The sequence below is a fragment of the Mustela lutreola genome, chromosome 3 (assembly GCF_030435805.1).
Source record: "Mustela lutreola isolate mMusLut2 chromosome 3, mMusLut2.pri, whole genome shotgun sequence".
NCBI classification, from domain to species: Eukaryota; Metazoa; Chordata; class Mammalia; order Carnivora; family Mustelidae; genus Mustela; species Mustela lutreola.
Genome location: NC_081292.1, coordinates 20,428,217 through 20,454,192, shown reverse-complemented (window position 1 = coordinate 20,454,192; position 25,976 = coordinate 20,428,217). Strand labels below are relative to the sequence as shown.

The window sequence follows — 25,976 nt, the reverse complement described above, 5'->3', positions numbered from 1 at the left end:
GGATTCATCAGACTTGGGTTTGAATTCTGACTGTCACTTCACCACCTACACTGAACCTAAGCAATCTTCACAGTGTTTTTGTAAAGATTAAAGTTCCTGTAGGAGAGGTGCCTGGCTCATAGTGAGTGGTTAATGAATGATAAGAATAAAACTGAGAATGAATTAAATAAAGAGAATGTTTAAAGTTAGAACTCGCCCCTCTTACCACTCCTACCCTCATCCCATTGTTTGAATAGGAAAGCAGAAAGGCGAAATGACTTGATGAAGATTCTGATTACAGGATGAAAACATGTTGGAACTGGGTGTGAAACTTAAAAAACTCAGCCCTCATTCCTACGTTCCAGATTCTTCTATGTCACACGTGAAGATGGTTAGGGGGAGTCAAGCTAGTTAAATGATAAAAGGGAGGTCATCTTTGGCGAGATGCATCCTTGATGGAAGGTCTGAGATTAGTCTAGTGGCACGAATGACACCACTGTCAGAAGGATCCACATAATGAGTGTGGAGCTGGTGATGCTTCCTGAACACACAGAGTTTAGGACAACCAGAGAAATCAATCGCTTCCATGCAGTCGAGGCAGCGTGACACCATAGGTAACAAAGCCAGCTTTGCCTTGTCTGGTTTGTTACCAGTTTATGTCATAATGATTCTTAGTTGACAGATTTTATCCCCTTTTTGGGGGGGCAGTTTTTAATCTTAAAAAGTAATAAAAATGCATTATTTACCAAAAACTCTATAATTCGGACCGATAATGTGGCCTTAGATGTCATCTTTACACCACCTCTTTCCCAGTGGGTAAGATCTGACTCAGGTGTAAAGGGAGAAAGTCAAGTTTGGGAGCAAGATCACGACACGGTGAGACCTCCGGAGAGGTACTGACTTGTGGCGTTAGCGATGCCGAGAATAATCTTAGCCGACAGACATTCAAGAATGGAAAAATAAGAGTTTCACTAAGAAGGGAGCCAGAGGGTCTTGCATTCAATTCAGAGGGGATACAAAGGCTGACATCTTAAAATATAATTACCTATTCCACATTTTTGAGTCGGTTCACTGTTTGCAGAACATACATTGTCATGAGTTGCATTTCCTTTCTGAATTAGAAGGAGACCAAATGCACTGCAGTCTGTGTGTTTTCTACACGGGGCTTTAGATGATGTCTCATTCGAGAAGAACCCATCTGGACATCTTCTGCAAACTGTATTTCGCTCCGGGGTTCCTACAGAAAATACCAAGCAATTTAGCACCTTCTTCTCAAACACTTTCACAGCAGACAGTTCCTCTTAAGACAGATTTGGAAAGACTTTTCACTTGGTTTTTACTACTGTTATGTTGCCCAAAACTTCAGGCGTTTTTCACTTCATTAGAGACCGAAACCTCTACAGGTAGGAGCCCCCCAGGCAGTCTCCCTTCCCTGGAACACACACACAAGTGTGTTTTGCCGTTACCTACAGAACACGAAATCAGAGGGAAGGAAAGAGTAAGGGTGTTCATTTGTTCAGCCTCTGCTGTAGCATGGGAGAGGCCTCACTGTCAGCTAGATTCTTCATGCATTTTTTTCTGGAAAATCATGAAGATAAGGGCTGCCTGTCTGCGGTCATATCATTCTTTGCAATCAGTACCCACAGAACGCTGGGTTGTTAAATTTCATTCGGTGCCTCCCGAAGTCCTGTCTTTCCTGAATCCTAATTGTGAAGCAACTCGTAAGTATGCTAACCTTGAGAAGTAAAAATTTACAACATTATAATAAACTTTTGAAGGTGGCAATAAAGTTGGTCACCGATTCAAAAGCGTAAGCCTGCTGTTAAGCTACCCAGTAAATGGGAGATGATATACTGTTTGCTTAAACTATTGAGTTTTTAAAAGAGCAGGGTCATTAAAATTTCAGGGAAGGGTGACTGCAAGGGCATTTTATTTCATGTTGGAAAGAGACCTGATAAGTGTGGAGAACTGGCTGGTAAGAAAAACTTGAACCAGTCAACAACTGAAGATAAATCCCCTCAAACCCTTGACTCTATTGTGCGTGGCTGCATTTTACAGAACAGTGTATTTGCATATGAAAATACCTCCATCTAGTGTAAGCTACTTGAACAGATGCAGACTTCAATATTCAAATGTAGCTTTTCCAGCCAATTCCGGCTCAGGCGAGATAACAAATACAAAAGGGACATATGAAAGCTACAGAAAGTTAATAAACTTCATTTATTAAAAATTCAAGCCCCTCATCTCATTGTATCAAGACCAGAAAAAAGAAAGAAAGAAAGAAAGTAAAAATGGTTTGGTTCTAATTTCAGCTCCGGCTTCTTCTAAAGGGATGGATGATGTGTTGATCAGTAAAAATGACAAAGGACTGGCAGGAAAAAAAAAAAGAGGAAGGGACAAAACATGGTCTGAATCTTTCCCACGCTATCTCTGGCATGGCAGTGACATCATGTTAAGGAAGACTTTACACAGAAGTCTAATTTTTTTGTCTTGTTTTGTTTAATACTTTCTTCCTACACCTCCCTCCTTCAACGGGATCCAGCTGCACACCAGGTCCTACAATATCAAAAGCAGAGGTATTTGGCGAGGACTCCATAGTATTCTCCCACTGCAAACACATTGGGAATCAGTGGACTTGGCCATCTGGATCCAAGTCTCCCTCTGCCAACTACCACATGTTCTGGAAAGCCAACGGCACAATGAAGAATCTTAATCACTCTTCATATACATGCTGGAGGCTTGGGTCTCGCCATACATCCCATGAGAAGGTCAACGATATGAGACATTCTTCCAGGTAATGAAACTTGCAAAGTTCTTTAACAAACAGAATCCAAGAGTAATGGAAGGTGAAGTTTTTGAAAATAGGCGGGAGGCTTTCCACAATGAGCCTTCTGCATGGGACTTCCCTCTTTCAGCATTGTTAGAACTTTCCATGAAAAAAAAAAAAAAAAAAAAAAGATTTATCCATCTAAGTGAATGAGTTTGCCCTTATTAATATCCGTGGAAACATAAACGGTATAACCTGTCAGGCAAAATGGGAGATACCATAATGAGAAGAGGTGCTCTGCTCTCCTGTTGAGAATGCCACCATGCCAGCCGTACAAAAAGACATCGGAATGACAGGACACACAGAATGGAGCAGGTAAAACATAGAAAGGAGACAACCTGACTTCAAAACAACAGCAGCAAGGAATGGTTAACACTCTTTGGAATAACACTACATAGTCCTTCCTTCTCTTTGGACTGGAAACTTCTTATTTTCCATGAGAAACTCTGTTCTGTGGGTTTTTAGGGAAAGAGAGGTTAAGTAAGCCCCACTGTGATACCACGAAATAGTATATATCCCTTTGTCTGTCTTCTGGCTGCCTGCTGGCTTCATTCCCCACACAAATTCTCATGCTGATGGGAGACGATTCCTTCCCATTTCCATTAGTTTCCAAATTTTTCTAGTTTCCAAACTGTAGAGTCTCTGCTTAGTTAATTTTTCTGCATATACAATGACTGAATTGAATTATATGGATTTGGTTTTGTTGGGTGAGTTTGACTCCCTACAATTTGGTTTAGATTTTGAAACCCATAGCATCATCCAATAAACGCTAGGAGGTATCACCCATTTCTCTCTGAAATACTCACACCAGAGACATTTTAAGGGACACTCATGCAATCTGCACCTCCTGTAATTATTCTTACATGATTCACAACTTAGGAAACAGAATAAACTTCAACTTTTGAGTGTTTCCTTGGTATGTCTTTAAACCTAAAGTATTTGTCATTAAACAATTTAGACTCTGTGTATCACAACTTCTGAACGTTAAAATAATTACAAATAATTAGCGTCCCCTAAACCAGTGCTTCTCCGCTAGGGGCGATGTTGGCATCCAGAGGACAATGTCTGGAGATATTTTTGGTCGCCATGACCCAGGGAGGAGTGCTCTTGGCATCTTGTGGCTGGAGACCAGGGCTGTTGCCAAACATTCTACAATGCACAATACAGCTGCCTACAGCAAGAATTATCCAGCCCCAAATGTCAGCAGCACTGGGAGTGAGAAACACGGTTTCCTACTGAGTAATCAGAATCTATACCGGTTCCTACTTCCTCCAGAAAAGTGGAAAAAAGAAAAAAAAAAAAGGAAAGGAAGTGAATATTCTGAATTTTCCCAGGCCACGGGAGGATACAGACTACACTGAAGCTTCGTGAATGTGGTAGGAAAAAATGTGGGTTTGCAGCTTTAAAAGATTCCATGCACACTGGCCTTAGCCTCAGCTGTTCAAAATGCCAAAAGAGAAAGTACTTTGTTTGTGGACAAGTACTGGCTGTTGGCTTGACAATCTGTTTTGTCTAAGATAAAGAATGAGCTCCTTCTAGAGATGCTGCCGGTCTTTATCCTCACAGACACTCGACGCCCACGCCAAGGGAAGAACCAGCTTCATTTTTAATAATGAAATGCATTTCCCCTAACCATTCTCATTTTTTACATAATTAATTATAACTCCTCATTGTTAGCACTCCAGAGCCTCATTAATATCAGCCTAATTACTCTCTTGGTATCAATTATCATTTCTGATGTTTGTCAAAAAGCACTGAAGATTGAAGCTGTCCGTGCTGAAGAGAAGCCCAGAAGTATGTATCAACTATAAACAGTGCGACTCAGAGTGTGTCCCTTTGAAAAAAAAAGGCCACTCCATCACGCATCTCATTAGAGAGCCATTTGCTGCATTGGAGATTTGCTACTAAATTGCCCCCAGTGGCAAAGTATTCCTCTTAGAAATGGTCCCTGGGCAGCAAGCCAGCCACATAGGATGCACCTAGCAGGTTCTATTACCTCTGCAATTTGCTATCCTATAATATCATCAGGACAAAACCATTCCCTTAAGCTCTCAGTACTACCTGACTCTGTACAATCGCATTAATTTTGCCGCATGTCGAAAGCTGATGCGTACCAGCGTGCAGCACTCCAAACCCGGGGGGACAGCTCCTGTGCTTTAGGCAGAACTCGACCTCCAGGTAGCGCCCTTCCTCACACTCGCACACCCGGTTGTGGGTGCGATTGCACTCCTGCTTGATGTACTGGAGCTCCTTGCACACCGGGGTGCAGTACAGACACTCGTCGCTGGTGTGCCAGCGGTCTGTGTAGTAGTGGTTAGGACAAGGGGCACACACGGTCTTCCGCCTTGCCGTGCAGTGCTGTTTTAGGGAGGTGCCAGGAGGACATTTGTCACACATCAGCTGACGAGAGGTCTCTGGGTCATAATGAAGGTACTTCGGAGGAAAGGTTTCCTGGGTGGTCCATTTGATGGAGATGTCCAGGAACTAGGAGAGATGGAAATGGGGAACACGTTAGCATGGAGATAGGGTGGCTCTTCTGTGCAAAAGTGTTGTTCGACTCAAAAAATCCTTTACTAACTGAAGCCCCATTACCTTCCTGCCTACAGGGTTGCATCACAGAAATGAAGTCCAAAAGCCCTAATTCTTGCATCTAGCAGCTTAATGGGGTGGGTGGCAACACACATCATATTAAGTAAACCCAGGCTCAAGGATGACAGGACACTTTATCTCCCTGGATTTCAGGATTATGTCTAGATTAATGAGTGGGATGAATTAGTGGTTCTCAGAAGCTATACCAGAATCTCCTAGACTCCCTGATCGAAATGCAGACCTCTACCCATTCCGATTCCACAGGTGTGGAGCTGGGATTTGGGATTTAAAAAAACAAAAACAAAAACAAAAAAAACTCCTGCAGTGACTCCAACGCGTGAATCCATACTCAATAACTATTGTTTCGTTTATCCGCTTCACAAATACCGAGTCCTAATTATGTGCCAAGATCTGTGCTGGGCAATTAGAATGCAGCAGGAAGTAACATAGGCAAGAAACCCTGTTCTGGGGTAGTGGTGGGTAAGAGAATAAATAACAAATTACAGAGAAATTCCATGTTGGAAGGTAAGTGTCGTACAAAAAAAAAAAAAAAAAAAAAAAAAAAAGGCAAGACAAAGAGATTGGAAACACGGGAGGAGACTAACAACATTTCAATGGGGACACCCCCCGAAGCTCTATTTAGGACTAGATGATATCTCTTTCACTTTTTCCATTCTAAGAGCTGGTGTAGATCTTAAGAGTTGGTGATGTGTGAAGATGCATCATGATTACATCAACAGTCATCCTGGCCATTCATTCATTCATTCATTCAGCCATGCAGCAGCTGGGCACCGAATGCCTACCAGGAGTGCACCAGGAATATGCTGGTGAGTGAGATGTGTGCCCTGTCCTCATGGAGCCTGCAATTCACGTAAAGATGCCTAGAATTTTAAGACGGATATTTCTTCCAGAACATCATATGGCCCAGTCTTGACTCTTAAGAGGTAAATGATGCAAGAGTCTTGACTCTTATAGATCCAAGAAAATTAAAGGACCACCTCTTTTCACATTGATTGAGAAAAACCTCAGGGAACAGGCAGGGTTACCGAAGTTTCTATACTTCTAGGATAGAACTCTCTAGAATAGAATTTCCTATTTCGTGGGTGAGGGAGCATCTTGGGAGAGTACCTCCCATGGGGTGCTCCATCTAGTATTCTAGATCTTCAAGGGAACACGGAATTCATTCCTCACACTAATTACAGAAATCACACGCTCAGAAGAAACAGTGTTGTTTGGGTGTAGGGTGTGGTTTATTTGGTTTTTATTGTTTGTTTATGGTACAGGGAACAACACTGACTATTTTCAGGTTATGGGGAGTGCCAGACCAAACACAATAATTTTTTCCAAACTTCTCTTCTTTTTTTTTTTTTTTTAAAGATTTTATTTATTTATTTGACAGACAGAGATCACAAGTAGGTGGAGAGGCAGGCAGAGAGAGAGGAGGAAGCAGGCTGAGCAGAGAGCCTGATGCGGGGCTCGATCCCAGGACCCTGGGATCATGACCTGAGCCGAAGGCAGAGGCTTTAACCCACTGAGCCACCCAGGTGCCCCCCAAACTTCTCTTCTTTATGGAACACAGGAAATCTCACAAAGCCCCTTGACCTGCAAAAAGCATGCGGAGCTAGGGAAACAGCACTCTCTTTTGAATTCAGAGTGACAATGGTAAAGAATGGCCCTTTTCATAAACATTTTCATCTAATTAATAATGCATTCACTTCTTACTGGAACACAGCAAGTGTCAAGCCTGACCAGACCTAATATGAGCTGATACCAGAAGAAAAGAACAAAATATCTCACTTCAGACCATGGATCTTGAAACCAAGAGTCCTGTGAGGTAAAGGACTCCTAAGCAACAAAAAGAATACAACACAAAATCAGGGCTGCCCCGGGGGGTCTTCTCAAGACACCCTCATGACCTGAGGGTTTCTAGGGAAAATATGTTCTTGAATTTCCCTGGGGCTTTCTATTGACTCAAAGTTCATCGACATTTGGAGAAAGAAGAAATAAACCAGTAGTGGCTGGAAGCTGGTTTGCTCTGAATCTTTCAGAAGTATGAAGTCTATCCATTCAACACACATTTGGTGAGCACCCACTGTGTACCAGGCATTGTAGAAGGAACTTGGCGTATAGTGGGACACAGAACAACGATGGTTGTTGCCTTCACAGTCTGGCAAGGGGTCGATAGTAAAGAAGTGAAGAAATAAATAATTTCATGGGAGCCTGGGTGGCTCAGTTAGTTAAGCGACTGCTTTTGGTTCAGGTCATGATCCTGGAGTCCTAGGATCAAGTCCTGCATCAAGCTCCCTGCTTGGTGGAGAGTCTATTTCTCCCTCTGACCCTCCCCCCTCATACTCTATCTCTCTCATTCTCTCTCAAATAAACAAAATCTTTGGGGAAAAAAAAAAAGAAGTAATTACAAGGAGCAATCAATGTTTTGAAGGAAACTGAGCAAGACAGAAAAGATTATGCTACCTTCCTCAAAGCCCCTTGTGTGGATTTGACTTAAAAATTTCTAAAATCTTCAATGCTAGGGAAGGAAGTTTTCCCAATGCAACTTGCAGACACATGGAAGCAAGGAGGAATGCTTTCTTCTCTTGCTGTTCACCTTTATTTCCTGAAAGATCATTTTCAAAGGTTATGTCACTTTCAAGAGCCTTGACTCTGAGGTGCAAAGGGTTGCCTTTGTCCTCTGTGCTACTGCTGAGTGAGTCCCATCTTGGTAGGACTAGAAATCCTAAGACTTCCTCCAGCCGGACTCCCTATCTGTCCCCCCTTCCCGTTTCAACATGGCTCCGTTGTACTCCTCAACTGACTCTTTCCTCCCCTTACCAAGAAGTGGTGAGCATAGGATGGGAACCACCCACCCCCACCCCAGATGGTGCTTGTGTTCCTCACTGGAGGGAGCCACACAAATTGAAGATCTGACCAAGAACGCTGATGCAATTTATATTTTTTGAGGCAACTGGACATGACACTGTTGGTTTCCAGAAACCATGCTTTGGAAATTCGTTGCCATTTCTTCAAAATACAGGGAAGTTGAGGTGAAAGGTATCCACAGAGAAATAAAAAAGGTTGACTTAAGGATTAGAGAGCAATTATATTAGTGAAGGTAATTTCTCCAAGGCCACCGCATGGGATTTTCATATATATTTTTTAAATAATCAGAAAGCCTTGAGGAACTGCAAAATAACTTGTTTTTAGCAACTTCTATTGGGCCTCTGTGTTTTATTTGAAAATTTTCCACTTTGGTAAAAAGACAGGACTGTGTGGCCAAAACTGGATGGTGAGGTCTCAGTTTTTGGTTAGCCCCAATTCCCACACAGAATTTCTGGGACCAGTTACTGGACAGAGGATGGGCAAGATCAATAGAGCTGTTCATCTCAGTCCCGTCTTTCACTTTCTTCAGCATTTCCTGGAAAAGCAATGGAAAAGATGCCACAGAAGGGCGCATCACCTTAACATTGACTCCATCTCCCTTGTCAGCTGATAGTGTTTAAAATCCACAAGAGTCCAAAAATGAATTTCTGTGTAAAAGGCATAACCACTGATGGCCATCAGCGAAAGCTGGGGCACATGTGCAGGTGTGTCTGCGGAAGCTTGAAGTGTTTTCTGTAGAAGGGGCCCCTCTGTTTGGGGTGTTTTATGTTTGGCTTTTAGAGAATAATTAAATGGGATTTTTCCTCTTTTTTTTTTTTTTTTTAAGATTTTACCTATTTATTTGACAGACAGAGATCACAAGGAGGCAGAGAGGCAGGCAGAGAGAGAGAGGAGGAAGCAGGCTCCCTGCCGAGCAAAGAGCCCGATGTGGGGCTCGATCCCAGGACCCTGGGATCATGACCTGAGCCGAAGGCAGAGGCTTTAACCCACTGAGCCATCCAGGCACCCCATCCCTCTTTATTTTTTCTCTCTTCCTCCTCCCATTCCCTATGTGTCCATCCGTTGGTGTAGACGGCTTGTGCTTGAGGACATCTGGGAGTCCTCCCGTCTAGTGCTTCCCAACCCTTGTTTTCCTGAAGCCCCAGTGCACTTTTCCTTGAAAGGACACTTTAAGCACCATCTATGATGGCTTTGTCTTTCTCCTTCTATTTTTAATAGTGGACAGTGGTTAAAGAATTTTCTATTTCAACCCAACCATCTTTCCTCATTTATCAAATGTTAGTAGAGGATGGTGGTGAGTGGGTTGAATCAGTTGTTCTCTAAAGCTTTTTCTAGCTACCATTATAATATTCTGTGGTTTGGAGTGCCTGGGTGCCTTTAGGTCAGGTCATGATCCCAGGGTCCTGAAATGGAGACCCACATCGGGCACCCTGCTCAGCGGAGTGTCTGCTTCTCCCTCTGTTCCTCTCCCTGCTCCTGCTCTCTCTCTCTCTCTCTCTCTCTCTCTGACAAATACATAAATAAATAAATTCTTTAAAAAAATATTCTGTGGTTTGACAGCATCTGATTAGCTAATAGGCTTGGAAACAAATGTCTTGCTTTAACTCCCTTTCTACTTCTTGTTCCACTGTTTTATTTGTGAAACCACTTTGGAGCGGAGAGCAGAACCCTCTTTTCCAATCTCCACTTCTCACACTCACCCATGCCTTCTACTCCCTCTGTAGAACCAACACATGCCCCAGTGACCTGAATTCCCAGCTACTCCTCCTCCTCTGACACGCCATCTTGTATCTGCTTACCATAGAGTGGATCCTTCATGAAAAGTTGTGTGTTTGTTGCTGCATCTGTTCATGCTACTTGTATATATGTATCTGTATTTGCTATAGTTGTAACAATCCTTAGGTAATTCAGTTAAATATTATGTAAATGAATCAACATGGGTGTGAAAAAATTGTTATTCTTTTAGGAAAAAGCTTCGAGAATGGCTTGATAAAAATGAGCCACAAAGAAGCAAAAAATAAAAAATGTGCTATAGAATTTGGGGTCGCTGAGGCAACTATAAAAACAAAGTGGGGTAAACATCTAGAATAATTAGTTTGTTTCATGAATGTTTTTAAGTGCCAAAACTGAAATGGGTGGGCCATACATTACAGAACAGGGTTTTGTGAGAAAGACAACATAGGACTTCAGGTAGCAAACACAAATTCCAGGAAAAGCCTTGGCGAACTCTCAAAATAGAGGTGAATGAAAGTTTAGTTAAATGTTTTAGTTTATGATACATGTGTATGGTTTTTATTGTTAAATGTTTTAACTGATTTTCTTGTTAATCATTTAACTCTTAGATCCAAACATAAACATTCGAATTACAATTCTCAATATCTAAGCGGTAGAGTGGTATGGTCATGGTATGTGCAATTAAGAAAAAAGGACAATATGATGATGGAATTCTGTTTGTGTATTCCATTCTAACATATGTGCATCAAATCTCTACTCTGTGGTAGGCAGTAGAGTTAAAAATAACCTTTATAATATTTTGGTTTGTACTTACATTAGAATGTTTTATTATTATTATCATTAAGTTTCTACGAGCTATAAAAATGAGTCTTAGAATGAGTAAATAACTGTCCCAGGTCCCAGTCATTAGTGGAAACAGACTTCAAACCCAGAGCATGTGCCATATAATATTGTTTTTAGTCACATTCTTTAACATTTACCAAATACTCTCACTTATGCTGTAACCTTCATGGGTATTCTAGAAGTAAGACTTGATGTGCTTATTTTTCATTTAGACTGAAGAGCATAGAGTTAGGAGATCACAAAAGATCAACCAAAGCCTTCCTGGACCAAAGCCTTCCTGAAGTCCAAATGAACTGACATTGACTTTTGTTCTTTCTATGAAGACTAGCATTTACTGGTCTAAAGCTACCACGGCAGAAATTTCTCAGATGATGATTTGACTAGAGCACTCTACTGGTGTAAGCTTCGTCCTAAAGGGCAAAAGAATACGCTTTTCTCTAACCAGTGTATTTTTGCATTACGCAATGCAGCCAATTCCATACTACTAGGCTTGCTCTCTGGTATACAGAACCACGAGTGACCCAGTGGGTTTCCGTTTATGGAAAATTCATTAAAAGGAGCCCATGCACAGCTTGAAATAACTACTTGGTTTGGGAGTTCCTTTTGTGATCTCTCGTCATGATCTTTGCCACAGAGAACTATTTGAGGACTATCCAGAGTTAGGTAAACTTCTGGTCAGTTTAGAAACCATGCCATTTTACAGTTCATCTTGGCCAAGAAGGAAGACATTCAGGATACGTATCATGGTGAATGTCCTAAATATCTCTTATAGTATAAACTATACATTTTGTTTTTTATTTTATTTTTTAATTTTAATTTTTTTAAATTTTATTTATTTATTTGACACAGAGAGAGAGAGAGAGATCACAAGTAGGCAGAGAGGCAGAGAGAGAGGGGGAAGCAGGCTCCCTGCTGAGCAGAGAACCTGATGAGGAGCTCCATCCCAGGACCCTGAGATCATGACTTGAGCCGAAGGCAGCGGCTTAACCCACTGAGCCACCCAGGCACCCCTAAATCTCATTTTTTAAAAAAAACGTTTTCCTCTGAAGTTTAGTGTATTTGATTTTCTATAGTCTTATAGTGTAGTAGCCCATTCATTTTCTCCTCCATTCCTTAAATAATTCATTGATTCATTCAGCAAACACTTCCTGACACCATTACTATGCTCTAGAAATAGTGCTAAATGATGGAGTTGAACATTGATCTAAGACCCCAGCCTGATGTAAAAATCTCATAAATCACCGCAAAGCAACTGGAAGCAGAAGAGAGGAGAGAGAGGCCGAGAAAAGACTTGGCAGAGAAACAGTCAGAAATTATGAGGCACTGAAGATAGTACTGGTGACAGAGGAGAGGAGGGGAGACTGCTAGAAGCATAAAAAGACAAAACTTAACCGCAGAACTTATAAACATACACAAGATAGGATGAAAAAAGAGGGAGTAAAAAAGGTAGGAAAACCACAGTGTTTTGGAAAGAATGCTAAATGGATAATTTAATAAAGTCTAGAGTATATAGCTTCGCCATTAGTTCAATGTTAATTAAGAAGAGCGCTTTTAGCTTGAACTTGCATTTAGACTATGAATACCAGGGTTCCAAACTCAGTTTGACCACCAGGTTTCATAACCTTGAGCTACTATCTTACCTCTAAAATGAGAATAATTGTTATTTGAACTATCCCTGTACAGTTGTTGTATTTCAAATGAATAAATGGAGACGGGCACCTGGGTGGCTCAGTGGGTTAAGCCTCTGCCTTCAGCTCAGGTCATGATCCCGGGTCCTGGGATGGAGCCCTGCATCGGCTCTCTGCTCAGCAAGGAGCCTGCTTCCCCCCCTCTCTCTGCCTGATGCTCTGCCTGCTTGTGATCTCTCTCTCTTTCAAATAAAGGGAGGGACACAGATAAATTTGGTAAAGAATAAACTTCCAGACAAATAGGAGGCATTATTACATGTACTAATTACATAGAAGGTGGGAAATGGGAAGTGTTTTGAACCAGACTTATTTCTGAAGACATTTTGACGTTTCTTGTTCAGTAGGAAGTAACACACTTATGATTGCCAGAAATTGACTATTTTCCCTATTCTGATTTCTTCTGTAATTCGTTTCACTATCGTCCCAACTGGTATCATCTTCTTGGTCTATATCAAATGTTTGCAAGGCAGTTTCATAGAGCTGCTTAGAGGGGCCAAAGAGAAAAGTATTTGTCTCCGTCCTCATATGCTTAACATGGTACCTTACGCATATCAAGTATTCAATATATCACATTTAATTTTATTAAACTCAACAGATACACTGAATGCCTACTATATGTAATTAGGATTCCTGGGGATGATATATGCCCACAAACAAATATTCAACATGTAAATTTGCAAGAACAAGCACAAAATCTGATATCTTCTCATCTGTAAAATGATACTGATGACAAGTTGCCTCAAGGAAAGAAATTTCCAAAGCATCTTTCATCTCACGTGGCATTTTGAGGTACTGTCCATTTGCACACAGCTTCCATTTTCAAGGCGAATGTAGAAACAAAACGGGTCGTTCATCTGAGAGGTTTATCTGCTGCGGCAAGCTCCCCACCTAAGGCTCTCCCACTGCTTAATAATTTTCACAATAGCCAGTTGTTTGGTGGAGGATTAGGTCTCTATGTCAGAAGCAGGAGCAAATGAATTAAACCTGTTCATCTATACAGAACTGATTTGCTGTCAACAGCTAATGCGAGGAAAACGGGAAAAGAAACCCAAGGAATTACGATTTATGAGATGAGTCGCTGAGCCACGTTCTACACTATTTGGCTTCCCTGGGGGCTGAAGGACTGTCTCAGGTAAACTTCAACTTGAAATGCAATTTTTTGTTGCCGTCAGAGGTTTCCTTTGGCTGTTTGAAGCCTTTTAAGTTAGTGAGCAGTACCTTGTTTATATATGGAATCATCCAAAATTATCTGGACAGATTCACTGATGATGTCTTTGGTGTTTTGGAGTTGTTTTACAGACAGCTGACTTTGACAGATGAACAAATGGAAAAAAAAGAAAAAAATCTCTGAGGAAAACGAACTAGCAATACACGTAAACTTAAAAACTTTCCAAGAAAGTTAAGTAGAAAGCTCACATGCTTGGGCCCCCGGCTTAATATCTTAATAGTTCTTCTCTTGCATTTCTGCTAATCACCAGATTTCAGATTGACCATTAATTCTGAAAAGTTCAACTCAACAGCAGAGCTGGTGGCAATTTTCTCTATAATTATGTCCGTTCAGTTCCACCAAATGAGCATAATTTCCAGGTGTTCCAGCTATGGTCCCCGCGTTTGGGGCTCAGAATTGGCAAGACATTTTAGTATGTTGATAATTTTGAACATCAGTATTTTAAATTCCTTTTTATTTCTACAGTGCTTTTCTTCGAAGGTACTACATTACTCACATCATTTCATTCATCTTTTTGGGTTGTTAATGATCTGGATTGAGGTCCAATCAACATATGGTTAAGGGCAGCTGGTGAGAAAAAGTTAGGACTGAGAAGCTGTAGTGATTGGAACAGAAATTACAAATAGAAATGGAACAAAACAGGGGCGCCTGGGTGGCTCAGTGGGTTAAAGCCTCTGCCTTCGGCTCAGGTCATGATCTCAGGGTCCTGGGATCGAGCCCCTCATCGGGCTCTCTGCTCAGCAGGGAGCCTGCTTCCTCCTCTCTCTCTGCCTGCCTCTCTGCCTGCTTGTCATCTCTCTCTGTCAAGTAAATAAATAAATAAAATCTTAAAAAAAAAAAAAGAAATGGAACAAAACAGAGTGTGAGTTAAACATGGAGGGATTCACCGTGTGCCTCCAACATGGGAAATTCCAGAAGCTCCGGGTGTAGGGGAGTAATAATAGCTTAGTGCCTTAGAGTATGATCTCCCAGGCTCTATTCTAAGCCCTTCCTTCACATGCTAATATCCATCCCCTCCGCCAACATCTGATGAGATAGGCTGTTCCCTCTTTTATAGATGAAGAAATAGTCTCAGAGAAGGTCAGTGATAGGTCAAAGGTCACTGTGCTAGCATACATGTGAGCTGGGATTCCATCTAATCCTGTCCAAATCTAAGCCAAGATTTATATAATAAATATATATATAACAAGATATAACAAGATATGCTTGTGTCTGGGAACCTGCAGCCTTATGAAGGAGCTAGGCACATAAATAACCAACTGAAGACAATATAAAATTCAATAAGATCTATCTTTTACCTATCCATCTCATCTGTGTACCCATCTTATCTGTCTTTTACCCTCCATTCCTTCCTTATCTATCAACTATCATCCGTCCCACCATCAATCTATCCTGATGAGTAAATTCTTCTCCCTCCCTTGTCCTGGAGTACAGTGGTTCACACAGGCCCTCCGGACGATGGTTCCCTGAAACTGAGTGGTACTTCAGAAGCAGGAGCTTCTGGGGAACGCACCCTCTTGAACATGCTCTCCTTCCTTTTCTGCCTTACTCTGCTTTCACTCACTCCTCCTTCCCTAGGACTGCACTTTCCAGGAAGGGACTAACACGTGTGTTTGCCTCATGCTGTGTTTCCTAAGGCATCTAGGCTTTGAACTCATGCCCAGTGAGGAGGCCAAGGCACTTAATTTCAAAAGAAAACGACATGATGCTCTCACTGAAGCCAAAGGAGGAACTGCAAAAGGATGAAAAAATACATTAGATTCACTTTGCCCAAAGATTTGACCCTTGCGAGCCCCATCTGGGGTTCTCTTAACCTCAGACAAGACAAGATCTCTCAGTTTGAAGGCACCCACAGAGGCAGGGCTCCAGCTGAAGGATATTTTGTTTCCCACTGGCCTCCGTTACTAGATGGAAGTGCCTTTAGGACAAAAAAAAACCTCAGCTGGGTTACCCTTCTCCTCTCGGAACCTCAGTTTCTCCTGTAAAATAAGACCAATCTCCACATCATAGCATTTTTTATGGAAATAAAGTGAAATATTGTGTCTTCCACATACTACACATATCCTAAGAATCCTTAGTTTCTTCCTATTTTGTGATTTCCTTCTTTAGCTCATCTTCAATGTGTAGATGTTGTCCTGATGAAAGATGGCAGTGGCCCTCTATGAAGGAGGGTCAGTTGAAAGCAGTGACGAGAAAACACACGATCCCTGTTTCTTATTCTCACGTAATAGGGTGTCTGGTAAGTTAAGTACCTTTTGACCTTTCCATTTTTCAGCCCAGCTGAGCTTTTACATAATTTTAGTTCCCTGAATTTTGAATTTTCCAGCAACAGAAGAAAGAAGAGGTCCTTCCTCATGAGCACTTCTAACAGTATCTTTGATGTGGGAGTTTCAACTAATAGTTCAACTGATCATCTAATAGTTTCTACTAGTAATCTAAAATCATAGATCAAGCACTGTGATTAAATGCTCCTGCCTCTCAATGATCTAATATTCCTGGGGTCTGGGTACTGAGTGAATTGGGACTGGCTGGCTTTTATGCTGTGCTAATAAACAACTTCAAAATCTCAGTGATTTAAAAATAACAAAGGTGGGCACCTGGGTGGCTCAGTGGGTTAAAGCCTCGGCCTCCGGCTCAGGTCATGATCTCAGGGTCCTGGGATCAAGCCCTGCATCGGGCTCTCTCCTCAGCAGGGAGTCTGCTTCTTCCTCTCTTGCTGCCTGCCTCTCTGCCTACTTGTGATCTCTGTCTGTCAAATAAATAAAATCTTTAAAAAAAATTTAAAATAAAAAATAAAAATAAAAATACCAAAGGTTTATTTCTCACTCATGCTATATTCCTAGTGGGGCCTAATTAACATTGTCCTTTGTCCAGGACCTAGGACGATAACACAACTGATATCTAGAATGTGGCTGGTTTGCTGTGGAAGAGGAAAAGAGGGGGGAAAAAAGTTGGGGGAGGGGGTCATATGCCCACAGTTCAGTGCTCTAATTTGGAGTGACATACCATTTTAACTCACAAGTCAATGGCCAGAGCTCTTTGTCCTCTCCCTACCCTCCACGGTCCCCCTTACCAGAAGACTGGAAAGCACGGTCTTACCATGTTTCTGGAAGGGGGGATGGAGAATGATCTACAAGTAGCCCTTGGAGCGACATTCTTGCTCAATAAACATTACTCATACTTTCTTATGGACCTTTGAGCACAGTCCAGTCAATTTTCTTTTCTTTTCACTCAATATTAAAAGAAGGGACAGAGGGCACCCAACTGGCTCAGTAGGTAAGCACATGAAACTCTTGATCTTGGGGTTGTGGGTTTGAGCCCCATGTTGGGTGTAGAGATAACTGAAAAATGAAATCTTTAAAAAAAAAAAAAAAAAGAAAGAAAGAAAAGCAAGCAAGAAGGAAAAAGAAATAAGAAAAGAAAAGAAATGATAGAAAACAAAGTGTGGGAGCAGAGATTTCTGTCTACCAGCCTGGTGTGGTACTCAAGGGAAGTATTTAACCCATTACCAAGCTTATTCTGCCCTACGGTTTGACATCTATTCCAAAAAGCCACGTGCAGCTGTCAAGTACTTCCTGGTGAAGATAAATACAAAGAAAATTCTGCAATGAGTTTAGGGAGATTGCTAGCAACCAAAATTATACCTCTTTCCTAAGTCCTGAGGGAATGTCTTGGACCTGACTTCTAACTAAAGGTAATATGGAAAATGCACACATTAAAGACTTCTACGCATACTAGCTAAAGACAAGAAGGGCTTATTTCCAAATGAGAAAATGTTTTATGGTTTAAAAGAATAATCTGTGATCTTAAAACAAATAAGTCTTACTACTTAAAAGTAGAAGACATTTCAAAAGCTGCCTCCCCTGGGATCTCACTGACTGAAACGGAATTTCTTATACCTGAAACCAGGGGTGGGGGCAGAAGAAACTGACAAGTGCAGCAGAGTAGATTGTTAAGAAATAGTCTTTTAAGATAATTTTTTTCATAGATAAATAAGTCCTTTTGATTTTTGCATGTTTGGAGTATTAAATCGTATATCGTCGATTTGTTACTATTATTTTTTAATGACAAAAGCTCGAAACTAAAGCAGACCTCCCACATATCACCTGGTCCAATACCCCTATTTTATTTATTTATTTTTATGATTGTGATTTTTTATTCAAGCATAATTATCACCCAGTGTATTAATTAGTTTCAGGTGTCCAATATAAGGATTCAATAATTTTTTGACATGGGTAAAGTTAAGACCCACAGTGCTGGTGTCACCAACCGGACCTCAGACTAAGACAGAATGTTGCCTCCAGCCACCACAGCGATCTCACCATCACTGTGTCCAGCTGAATTTCTAAATCACATTTTTGTTGTTGTTGTTGGTGGTGGTGTTAGTGCAAATTGATGGTGGGGGCATCTTTTTAAAGAATAGGTTCCTGATATCCGTATTTTCAAAGAAATAAAAGAAATCACTTCTTTGAACATGAAAGCAACATTACATGGGAAGGAAATTGAGGTTTTTGAGTCATAGGCCAGGAAAGAAAATTGAATTTACCAAAGGCAGTCAGGAGGTTTAGATGAATTACTGCCTTGTTTTAAATCTAAATCCATCTTGACACCCATTCTCCTATTTTATAGTTGATTATTTAAGAAGTTCTTACAGAAAATGCTTCCAAGGGACAGACTAAATTGAAGTGAATATCCTAAGGCTATTTTTGTTTTTAGAGAAGTTGTCCCAACAAAATTAAACAATGTCTTCACATTATTAAGACATAATTTTAGAGGGGCAAATTTTTAAAAAATCCAAATAAGAAAGTCATAAATCAAGGCCATTAGGAGCACATCACTTTTTTTTTTTTTTTAAGCAAGGCTTTAGGAAAGCTATTTCATTTTCTCCTGCATTGCCTATCCATTATGGTCTGGCTGCTTTAGGTGTTTCCCAGAAATTGGGGTGAAAATGACCTACCCAGGCCATACCTGGGAAGTTATGTCACCTTGAGTTCGGAGGAACCATTGTGGTGTGTCTGCAGATGGTTCTGGCCTTCAGGACCTTAATTTAGAGAAGCCCAGGTAACTGTGAGGGGGTGTGGGGGCACACAGCTTCATACCTAATGTCTTGTAACACTATTCTTATCCCTCACAACTGTCTAAAACAATCCTTTTTTTAGACTTTCTATGCTAGTCACCCCAAAATATTCTGTGGCAGTGAGTTCCAAAAACTAATTACATGTCACATAAAAATGCTGTCCTTGTATCTATTTCAAGTTGGCCATACCTCCGTCTTTCTTCTTACACAGATAGTTTACAGATGTTGCTAGGAGTTCCGATTCACTAGTTCCTGCTCTTGTGGGTTGCTCAGTTTTATTTTGATTTTTGTTTTCTTTTCTAAACACGCCTGCTATTACTGTTCATATTTGCATTTTGTTTACTGAACTTTCACTATCACAAATGCGCCCTGGGCATTTGCATCTCTTGCCCTGTGCAATCCATCACCCTTCCCTAGGGCTTTAAAAACCCGCTGTACGCTGACCTGACGTTTTTTTATCTTGAGCCCAGACTTCTCCTACACTCCTGCCATTTTGAATCCAAATATCTACTTGACTTCTCCATTGGCACATTTTACAGACACATAAGACTGATCAAACCAAACATGTATACTGGATGCCCAGAGCAACCTGATGGGGAGGTCAGGAAGTGGGTTCAACTGAGCTTAGGCTGCCCCTCCATGGGTCACTATATGAATCTAGTTCATTTCTGCTGCTCACTTAAGAATGGGTCTTCATGAAGGTATGGATATGAACCATCATAGTAGAAATGTGCAAAGGAATATCTAAAATATTGGTCAGGTGGATAGGGTATCACATCTGTATTTTGAAAGAGATCAAAGGCAACATTAGAATGTTAACTCTCTGGCAGTAAGGAAACTGTCGGTAGATGATGGAACACGCTACCAGATCTCACTATGGCTCCTCTGACTTCGCAAACACACCTTTAGTGTCAGGCACCGTGGAGACCTGGGAGCCACAAATGTGAAGAAAATGGAAATCTGTGTTTGCAAAGAGCTTGTACTGTGTTTCCCACAAAGTGGTGGTGCTATCCCCTACAAGTTCTAGAAAAATCTGTGGAGGATTTCTGTTATCACCGTGACTGCTAAACATCCTGGGCCATCAAGAAGAATCTCGTGTCCCACCCACGTCAAGATGTTCTATTCACACACACACAACACACACACACACACACACACACACACAAATCTATTTATCATTATCCTGGCCTAGATTCAGATTCCGTTTTATATATACACAAAGTGGTTTTTGCATGATTTCTATATATACTGAACCATAGGAATTTTACAACATGAACTTGGATAGAAGGTTGTATTTTGCTTTGTTTAAAACTCTGGCGGGGTTTGTTCACCATTTCAGAAAAGCGCCGCATGAAAGCCAACATTGATCATGGTTTTGAACCCCAGCAGATCGCATGGGCTCCGACCTTTGTTCCTAGCAGTGTGTTCACGGCAATTTCACATAAAGACGCTAACATATCACGGCTTCATGATGTCTCCAGCGAAGTTTTATTTTATTTTTAGCTACTTTCTTTCTATTTGTTCTTTATAGTGTAGTTATGCTGGTATATTGACTTTAAAAATTATGTACATAAGTAAAATATAGGTACTCTAAATTTCGTTTCAGAGGAGCAAGAGAGTTGTTACAAAGGATTTATTTTCAGAGTGCGTGGAAGAAGGGATATGATTGATAATTACTGCCCTACAGGGCAAGACCTACAAATACACCGGTAACTGACATTTTGGCTTCATGGCAGCAACACGAGGGGCATCCAGGCATCCTCAGTCAAAGCCTTGAATAAGGCAAATATAAATTTTTATAAAATTACTCTTTCTCTGCCCTCTATTTCCCAGTCCTCTTTTTTCGGCGGGCTACAAAGAAGAAACTCCAGCTAAAGAAAATGCTACTGGTTAATGAGATGCTGAAAGGAATAATGCTTTTCATGGAAAGTTTTCAGCATAGGGAACATACCGGCAGGAGGGCTGAGGGTTCCACGGGGCAAAACCCAGCAGGCAAGTTAGTGGAAAGTAAGGCAAGAAGAGGTGAGTGTGTGTTTAGTGCCCCTCTAATAGACGCTGCCACAGCTCTCCTTCTAGAACTAAGTGGATAAAACATCTGGCACAGATGCTTTCTTTCCCCTAGCCAGGGGGAACTGGACAACTGTGGTTTAAGCCTAGAAGTAAAATTAAAGATCAGATTCAAATTAGGGCACTGTGCTGAAGGTTGCTAGGGGCAGGGATCAGGACTGTTTGGGACTGAATATATGTCAGATTCCCCTACAAACTCCAAAGTGATCGTTCTCTTAAAATAAGTCAAGAAGCCAACAAGTAAAAGCGAGACAAAAACTCTCAATCACTGGGCGAGAGGAAGGAAACCGAAATAAACAACAAAACAACAGAACCAACCAGAAAAGGCATTATCCTAATGGACAGGGGGATCAAGCTGTCAAAATCCCCTTCTTGCCCTCAAACCCCTTTATTCCCACACTCCGTCCAAGTCTTGTCACCATGACATGGATCAGCTTCGAGAAGGCCAGCAGATGGTTTGGGCACAACACAATGGGAAGTTTCACCCACCAGTTAAAATCTAGACCCAGGTGGGATGTTCCCAGAGTATTAGGTGGCCCCGAGCACCCACAAATGAAGGGGTCTGGGGACACAGTGACCTCACCTTGCACTGCAGGCCTCCCCTGGACATTTTAGTTAGCATTCCAAAGAGCCAGTGACTATGGCCTTAGTCTTGGCGACCACACCCCCGCATGCCTTGCCTCCTGGTATATCCTGTGTTCTCCCAGAAAAATCTAGAATTCTACTTTGCCACACCATTATACTTTCTTCCGTGCCTTAGGTTCAGGACACCTAGATTTTATCCCCAACAATGAAAACATTCTAGTCCTCCTTCAAGGTAATAAGTGGTGTAGCCTTCTCTCCCTCCTCGGAGGGTCATCAGCATTTCCTTTACAAAATTCCCTTGGATCTAGATTTACCTACAGTGAGCTGATCGCATAATGCTAGAAGCTGCTGTTCATATGGAGCGGGATTGTATGTGGTGATATGGCAGGTGTGCCTAATGTTATCTTTGTTTTATGGAAGATAAAATGAAAACTCAAGAAAGATGTAACTTGGCCAAGGTCATGTGTCAAGTAGACGGTGCTGGTGGATTTGAATTTTGGTCCGACTGATAACCACTGCTCTGCGGCTTCCTTTGTAATGACCACGAGGACAGAATCTTTTATATGCCCAAGTCACCAGCTCCTGCCCTTTTGTTACACTCATTAGACAGAGTTAATTGTCCATTATCTGTCTTCTCCATTAGGCTACAAGGCTCACGGGGGCAGGAGTGGTGTCCATCTTGTTTTCCACTTTCGCTCATGCCTAGCGGCATGCCTGCTACAGAGGACAATTTCCTGTGATGCTTCTACTCCTTACAACTGCACCGAGGGTGCTTACGAAAGGGCATCTGGACTCCTTGTGTCTAAGTACAAAGTATCCATCTCCAGTCATTTCTTAAATAAAGTCAATCTGAGCAACAGAAAGGAAAAGGAAAATCTTTCCTGTTGAAAGTATTTCCTAGTGAAGTTCAAAACACATAGAAAGTCTTCTCTTTTGATACTGGTGCATCATTTACAATTAGTTTTATCTCTACACATATCAAGCTCCCTAGATAGACTATATATCAAAACATACATTTACTTATTGCTTTGGAGCACTTATTATTAAATACATACATTATTTAGTGGAAATTCTGAAGCTTAAAAGTCATTGATAATATGTTTATTATCAATTAAGTCTTTAACAGAATACAAAGGCAAGGAAGAATAAAATGTTCCCATTTTCATAGCAGAATGATGTAAACGAACTAAACGCTAGAATGAGTAAATTAATTGTGGTACATCCATACAATGGAATACCATACAATGAAAATGAATGAACGATTGTAAATCCAACAGTTTAAAAAAATGATCTCATAAATGGAGCTTAAGTGAAAGCAGCCAGATATAGAAAAGTGATAAAGTCCATTTATATAAAGTCCAAAACAAACAAAGCTCATCTATGATGTTAGAAGTCAGAATATTGATTAGTCTGGTTATAGACATAATAGTGAGAAGAATGAGCCCAGGGAGATTCTGGGTTCTGGTCATGTATTTCTTGATCTGGCTGCTAGCTCACAGGTGTTCCCTTTGAGAAACTTAAATTAGGCACTTAGGAGTTGGGCAACTCTGTGTGTGTGTTATGTTTTAATAAAGGTTTACTTTTCAAAAAGTTCTCCAAGGTAACCATATTGGTGGAGCTATTTTATATATTTTATCTTACATTAGGTAGAGGTAGATAAGATTATACCTACTTGCGCACTCCTGTCCAACCTACATTTTCTTTAGTGACTTTGCTATTTATTTACTTATTTATGCTTGTGTATCCTGGGAACTACCTGGAAGATTTCCTAGCCTAGTACTCACTATTTGTGGGTCGGATGTTGAAACTCAAGCATTTACTCCAACGTGTTTGAAACACATATGGGGCTTAATGTCTCTCAAATGTCTGATTCCCATCTTAATGTATTGTATACTCTGGTGACATAAAGGAAATAAGTCATTAGCCATACAATAATCTACAAACAAATCTTATTAACTTCATTGGTCAAAATCTAAACTAAAAAAAAAGGTAAGCTAAGTCAAAGACTCCTTTCTTTCCAAACAGCACATTAAAAATACCTTGTAGCCCTCTTTAGTGCAAATCTTCAATTCTTGAAATCTATTTTAGAACATAACTAACATTAGTCCATCAATATCTTCCACATTATATTGAAGTTGGGAACTGGAAAGAAACCATTTTAATAATACAATTGCATTAGGATGCTAAATTATGCAGTTATGAAACCTGTGTGTGTGTGTGCGCATGTGTATGATCTTTTCGCAGGTGCCAGTTACGCAAAATCTCCCGTTACATTTGCTTAAGTGGGGAAAGAGCCTAATGATGTATTCTCTCATGTTCACCGCATCCAAATTTTATTCTAGTTATAATAGTTCTAAGAAGACTGACAACTCCCAACTTAACTCTGCTTCTAAGAGCCTACTCTAAATAATCATGGTCATATCCAACCAAGCAAAGATGGTATGAACTCCTGGAGGGCGTCAGATCCTCTGCAAAGAGGAAAGTAAATGAAATGGGTACGAATCATTCAAACGAAAAGGGTTTAGAGCTCCTCTCGCCTTTCCATAAACCCAGCAGGAACTTTCCAGTGCAAAGAGCCACGCCGGGAGCGGCGCGACGGGCTCCGGAAGGAGGTCTCCGGTTCCAAGCTGCCCCCAGCTCTGTCCCGGGCCAGGGAGCGCGCGGAGCTCGGGCCCCGCGGGGCCGCGGCGGGCAGGCTCGCAGGCGCCCGCGTCCGGCCGGGCACTTACCACGAGCGCGCAGCACAGCAGCTGGTTCATTGCGGTCCCCGGGAAACCTCAGGCGCTGGGCGGCGGCGGCGGCTGGGCGAGCGCTCCGCGGCGTCTCCGCAGCCCGTGCACTCATCTCGTTATATATAGCGTCGGGCGACAGGAAGTATCGGCTTGCTTTGATCATTCACTCTCTATCTGGACCAAACTTTACACCTTTCTTTTTTAGGAACTTGGGCGGGAGCGGCTGGGCTGGGGGAGGGGTGGGGGAGGGGTGCGCAGAGCCCGGGGGTTAACGCTTTCACAGCCGGGGTGGAAAGAACGGGAGAGGTGGGGGCTGGGGGGTGGGGCGGGGATGTCTGTCCCTCCCAGGGGAAAAAGAAAAAAGAAAAAAAGAAGAAGCCACCGGGCTGCGGAACAAGGAGGCTACTGTCTGCGCGGCCCTGAGGTTTCCTGGCCGCTTCCCGCCAGCGGGCGGCCTCCTTGGCAGCCGCCACTGGCGGTGGGGGGGGGGCGGGCGCACGCTGGGGAGCTGCGGTGCCGGCCTCCTCCGCCCTGCGCGGCCGCTGCAGCCAAGATCGGGGCGCAGCCGGGCGTGCGTCCCACACCCTTCGTACCCCCTCTCGGCTGACCCCTTGGCGGCGGCTTCTGAGAGCTCCAGTAACAAGGCCGCGCCTTTCTGCACCGCATTGTCGCAGCGCCCAGCTGGGCGCGATCCCGAATCTCCAAGGTTACAGAGCCCGTGCCCAAGGAACTTCTCTCACTTCTGTCTGGTTCTAGAGCCAGGGCTCCCCCCCCCCCCCCCCACACACACACCTCACTTCTCCTTGTCTGGGATGGTGAGAGCCAGAGAGAAGCAGCCCAGGAAAAACTTCCTGCCTGCGGGCTGTGGGGCTGTCACCCTCATCATCAAAGGGCCCTGGGGACCGACCAGAGGGCCTTCCACCCTGAACTTACGGAATTACCTCTTCAAGGTCGTTCCTCTACCTCCGAGCAGTTGACAGGAGTTTGGGGCTTGCATAAAAGGGTCTTCACTCCCACAAGCTGCTTCTCTGAAAGCTGGACCTGGTCACTTCTGAAGGGTTCGTCCTGTCCTGGGAAGTCCTGCCATCACCCATTAGTTCTCGGGTTTTCTCACTCACTTCCCCATCAGGGCCCAGGGTTCAGTTGTGGCCAGAGTTCAAGGATGGAAGCAGAAGAGTTCCCCCCCACCCCCCACAGGTTTTGCCCACAGGGATCAGAGATCCACGGGGATCAGAGATCCATCCGCCCCTTCAAATGGACATGCTTCCACCAGAGGTTAAAAGGGGACCCAGAGAGGGAATAGAACGTATTCGGAGGAGAAGAATGTCAGCTCCTCTGCTCTGTGAATCACAAAACACAGAGCATCTTGTTAAGCCTTGCCTCCCCCAGGGACTGGAGCTTAACAGCATGATGGTTTCTTAAGTGAACTGCAAATGAATGAAGGCCAGCGAGTGGGGACCCCGCGGTGGGACTCCAGACCTGCCCTCCCACTTCTGAATTTCAGTTTTAACATCTACAGCCTGAGCTTCTAACACGGACTTACCATGGGACACAAGTCAATTCATATGTTAGTAGTAAGGCACTCTATCAATGACAGTAGTATGGTTTTTATTTAGGGGGATGTGTGTCTAAGATATTATTTGAAGGCAGTTTTCTTGAAACGTCACAGATTGCCAATATGCAGGAGCTGGAGCTTGGAGAAAACAGGCGCTGAGTCCTGCCATGTTCACCCCGGGGGAAATTCCATGTC

The 25,976-nt window shown here is 42.4% G+C and overlaps 1 protein-coding gene across 1 annotated transcript in view; it reads right to left on the bottom strand.

Moving 5' to 3' along the window:
• The window catches only part of TNFRSF11B (TNF receptor superfamily member 11b), a 28,267-nt gene extending 3,828 nt beyond the window's left edge, over positions 1-24,439 (bottom strand). Inside the window, exons 1-3 of the mRNA XM_059165731.1 lie at positions 24,224-24,439; positions 4,921-5,290; positions 1,025-1,216 (exon numbers count right to left, since the gene is read on the bottom strand). Of these exons, the coding sequence (XP_059021714.1) occupies positions 1,025-1,216; positions 4,921-5,290; positions 24,224-24,253 (592 nt within the window). The 5' untranslated portion in view covers positions 24,254-24,439. The remainder of the gene's footprint in view (positions 1-1,024; positions 1,217-4,920; positions 5,291-24,223) is intronic.
• Positions 24,440-25,976: the final 1,537 nt, after the last annotated feature.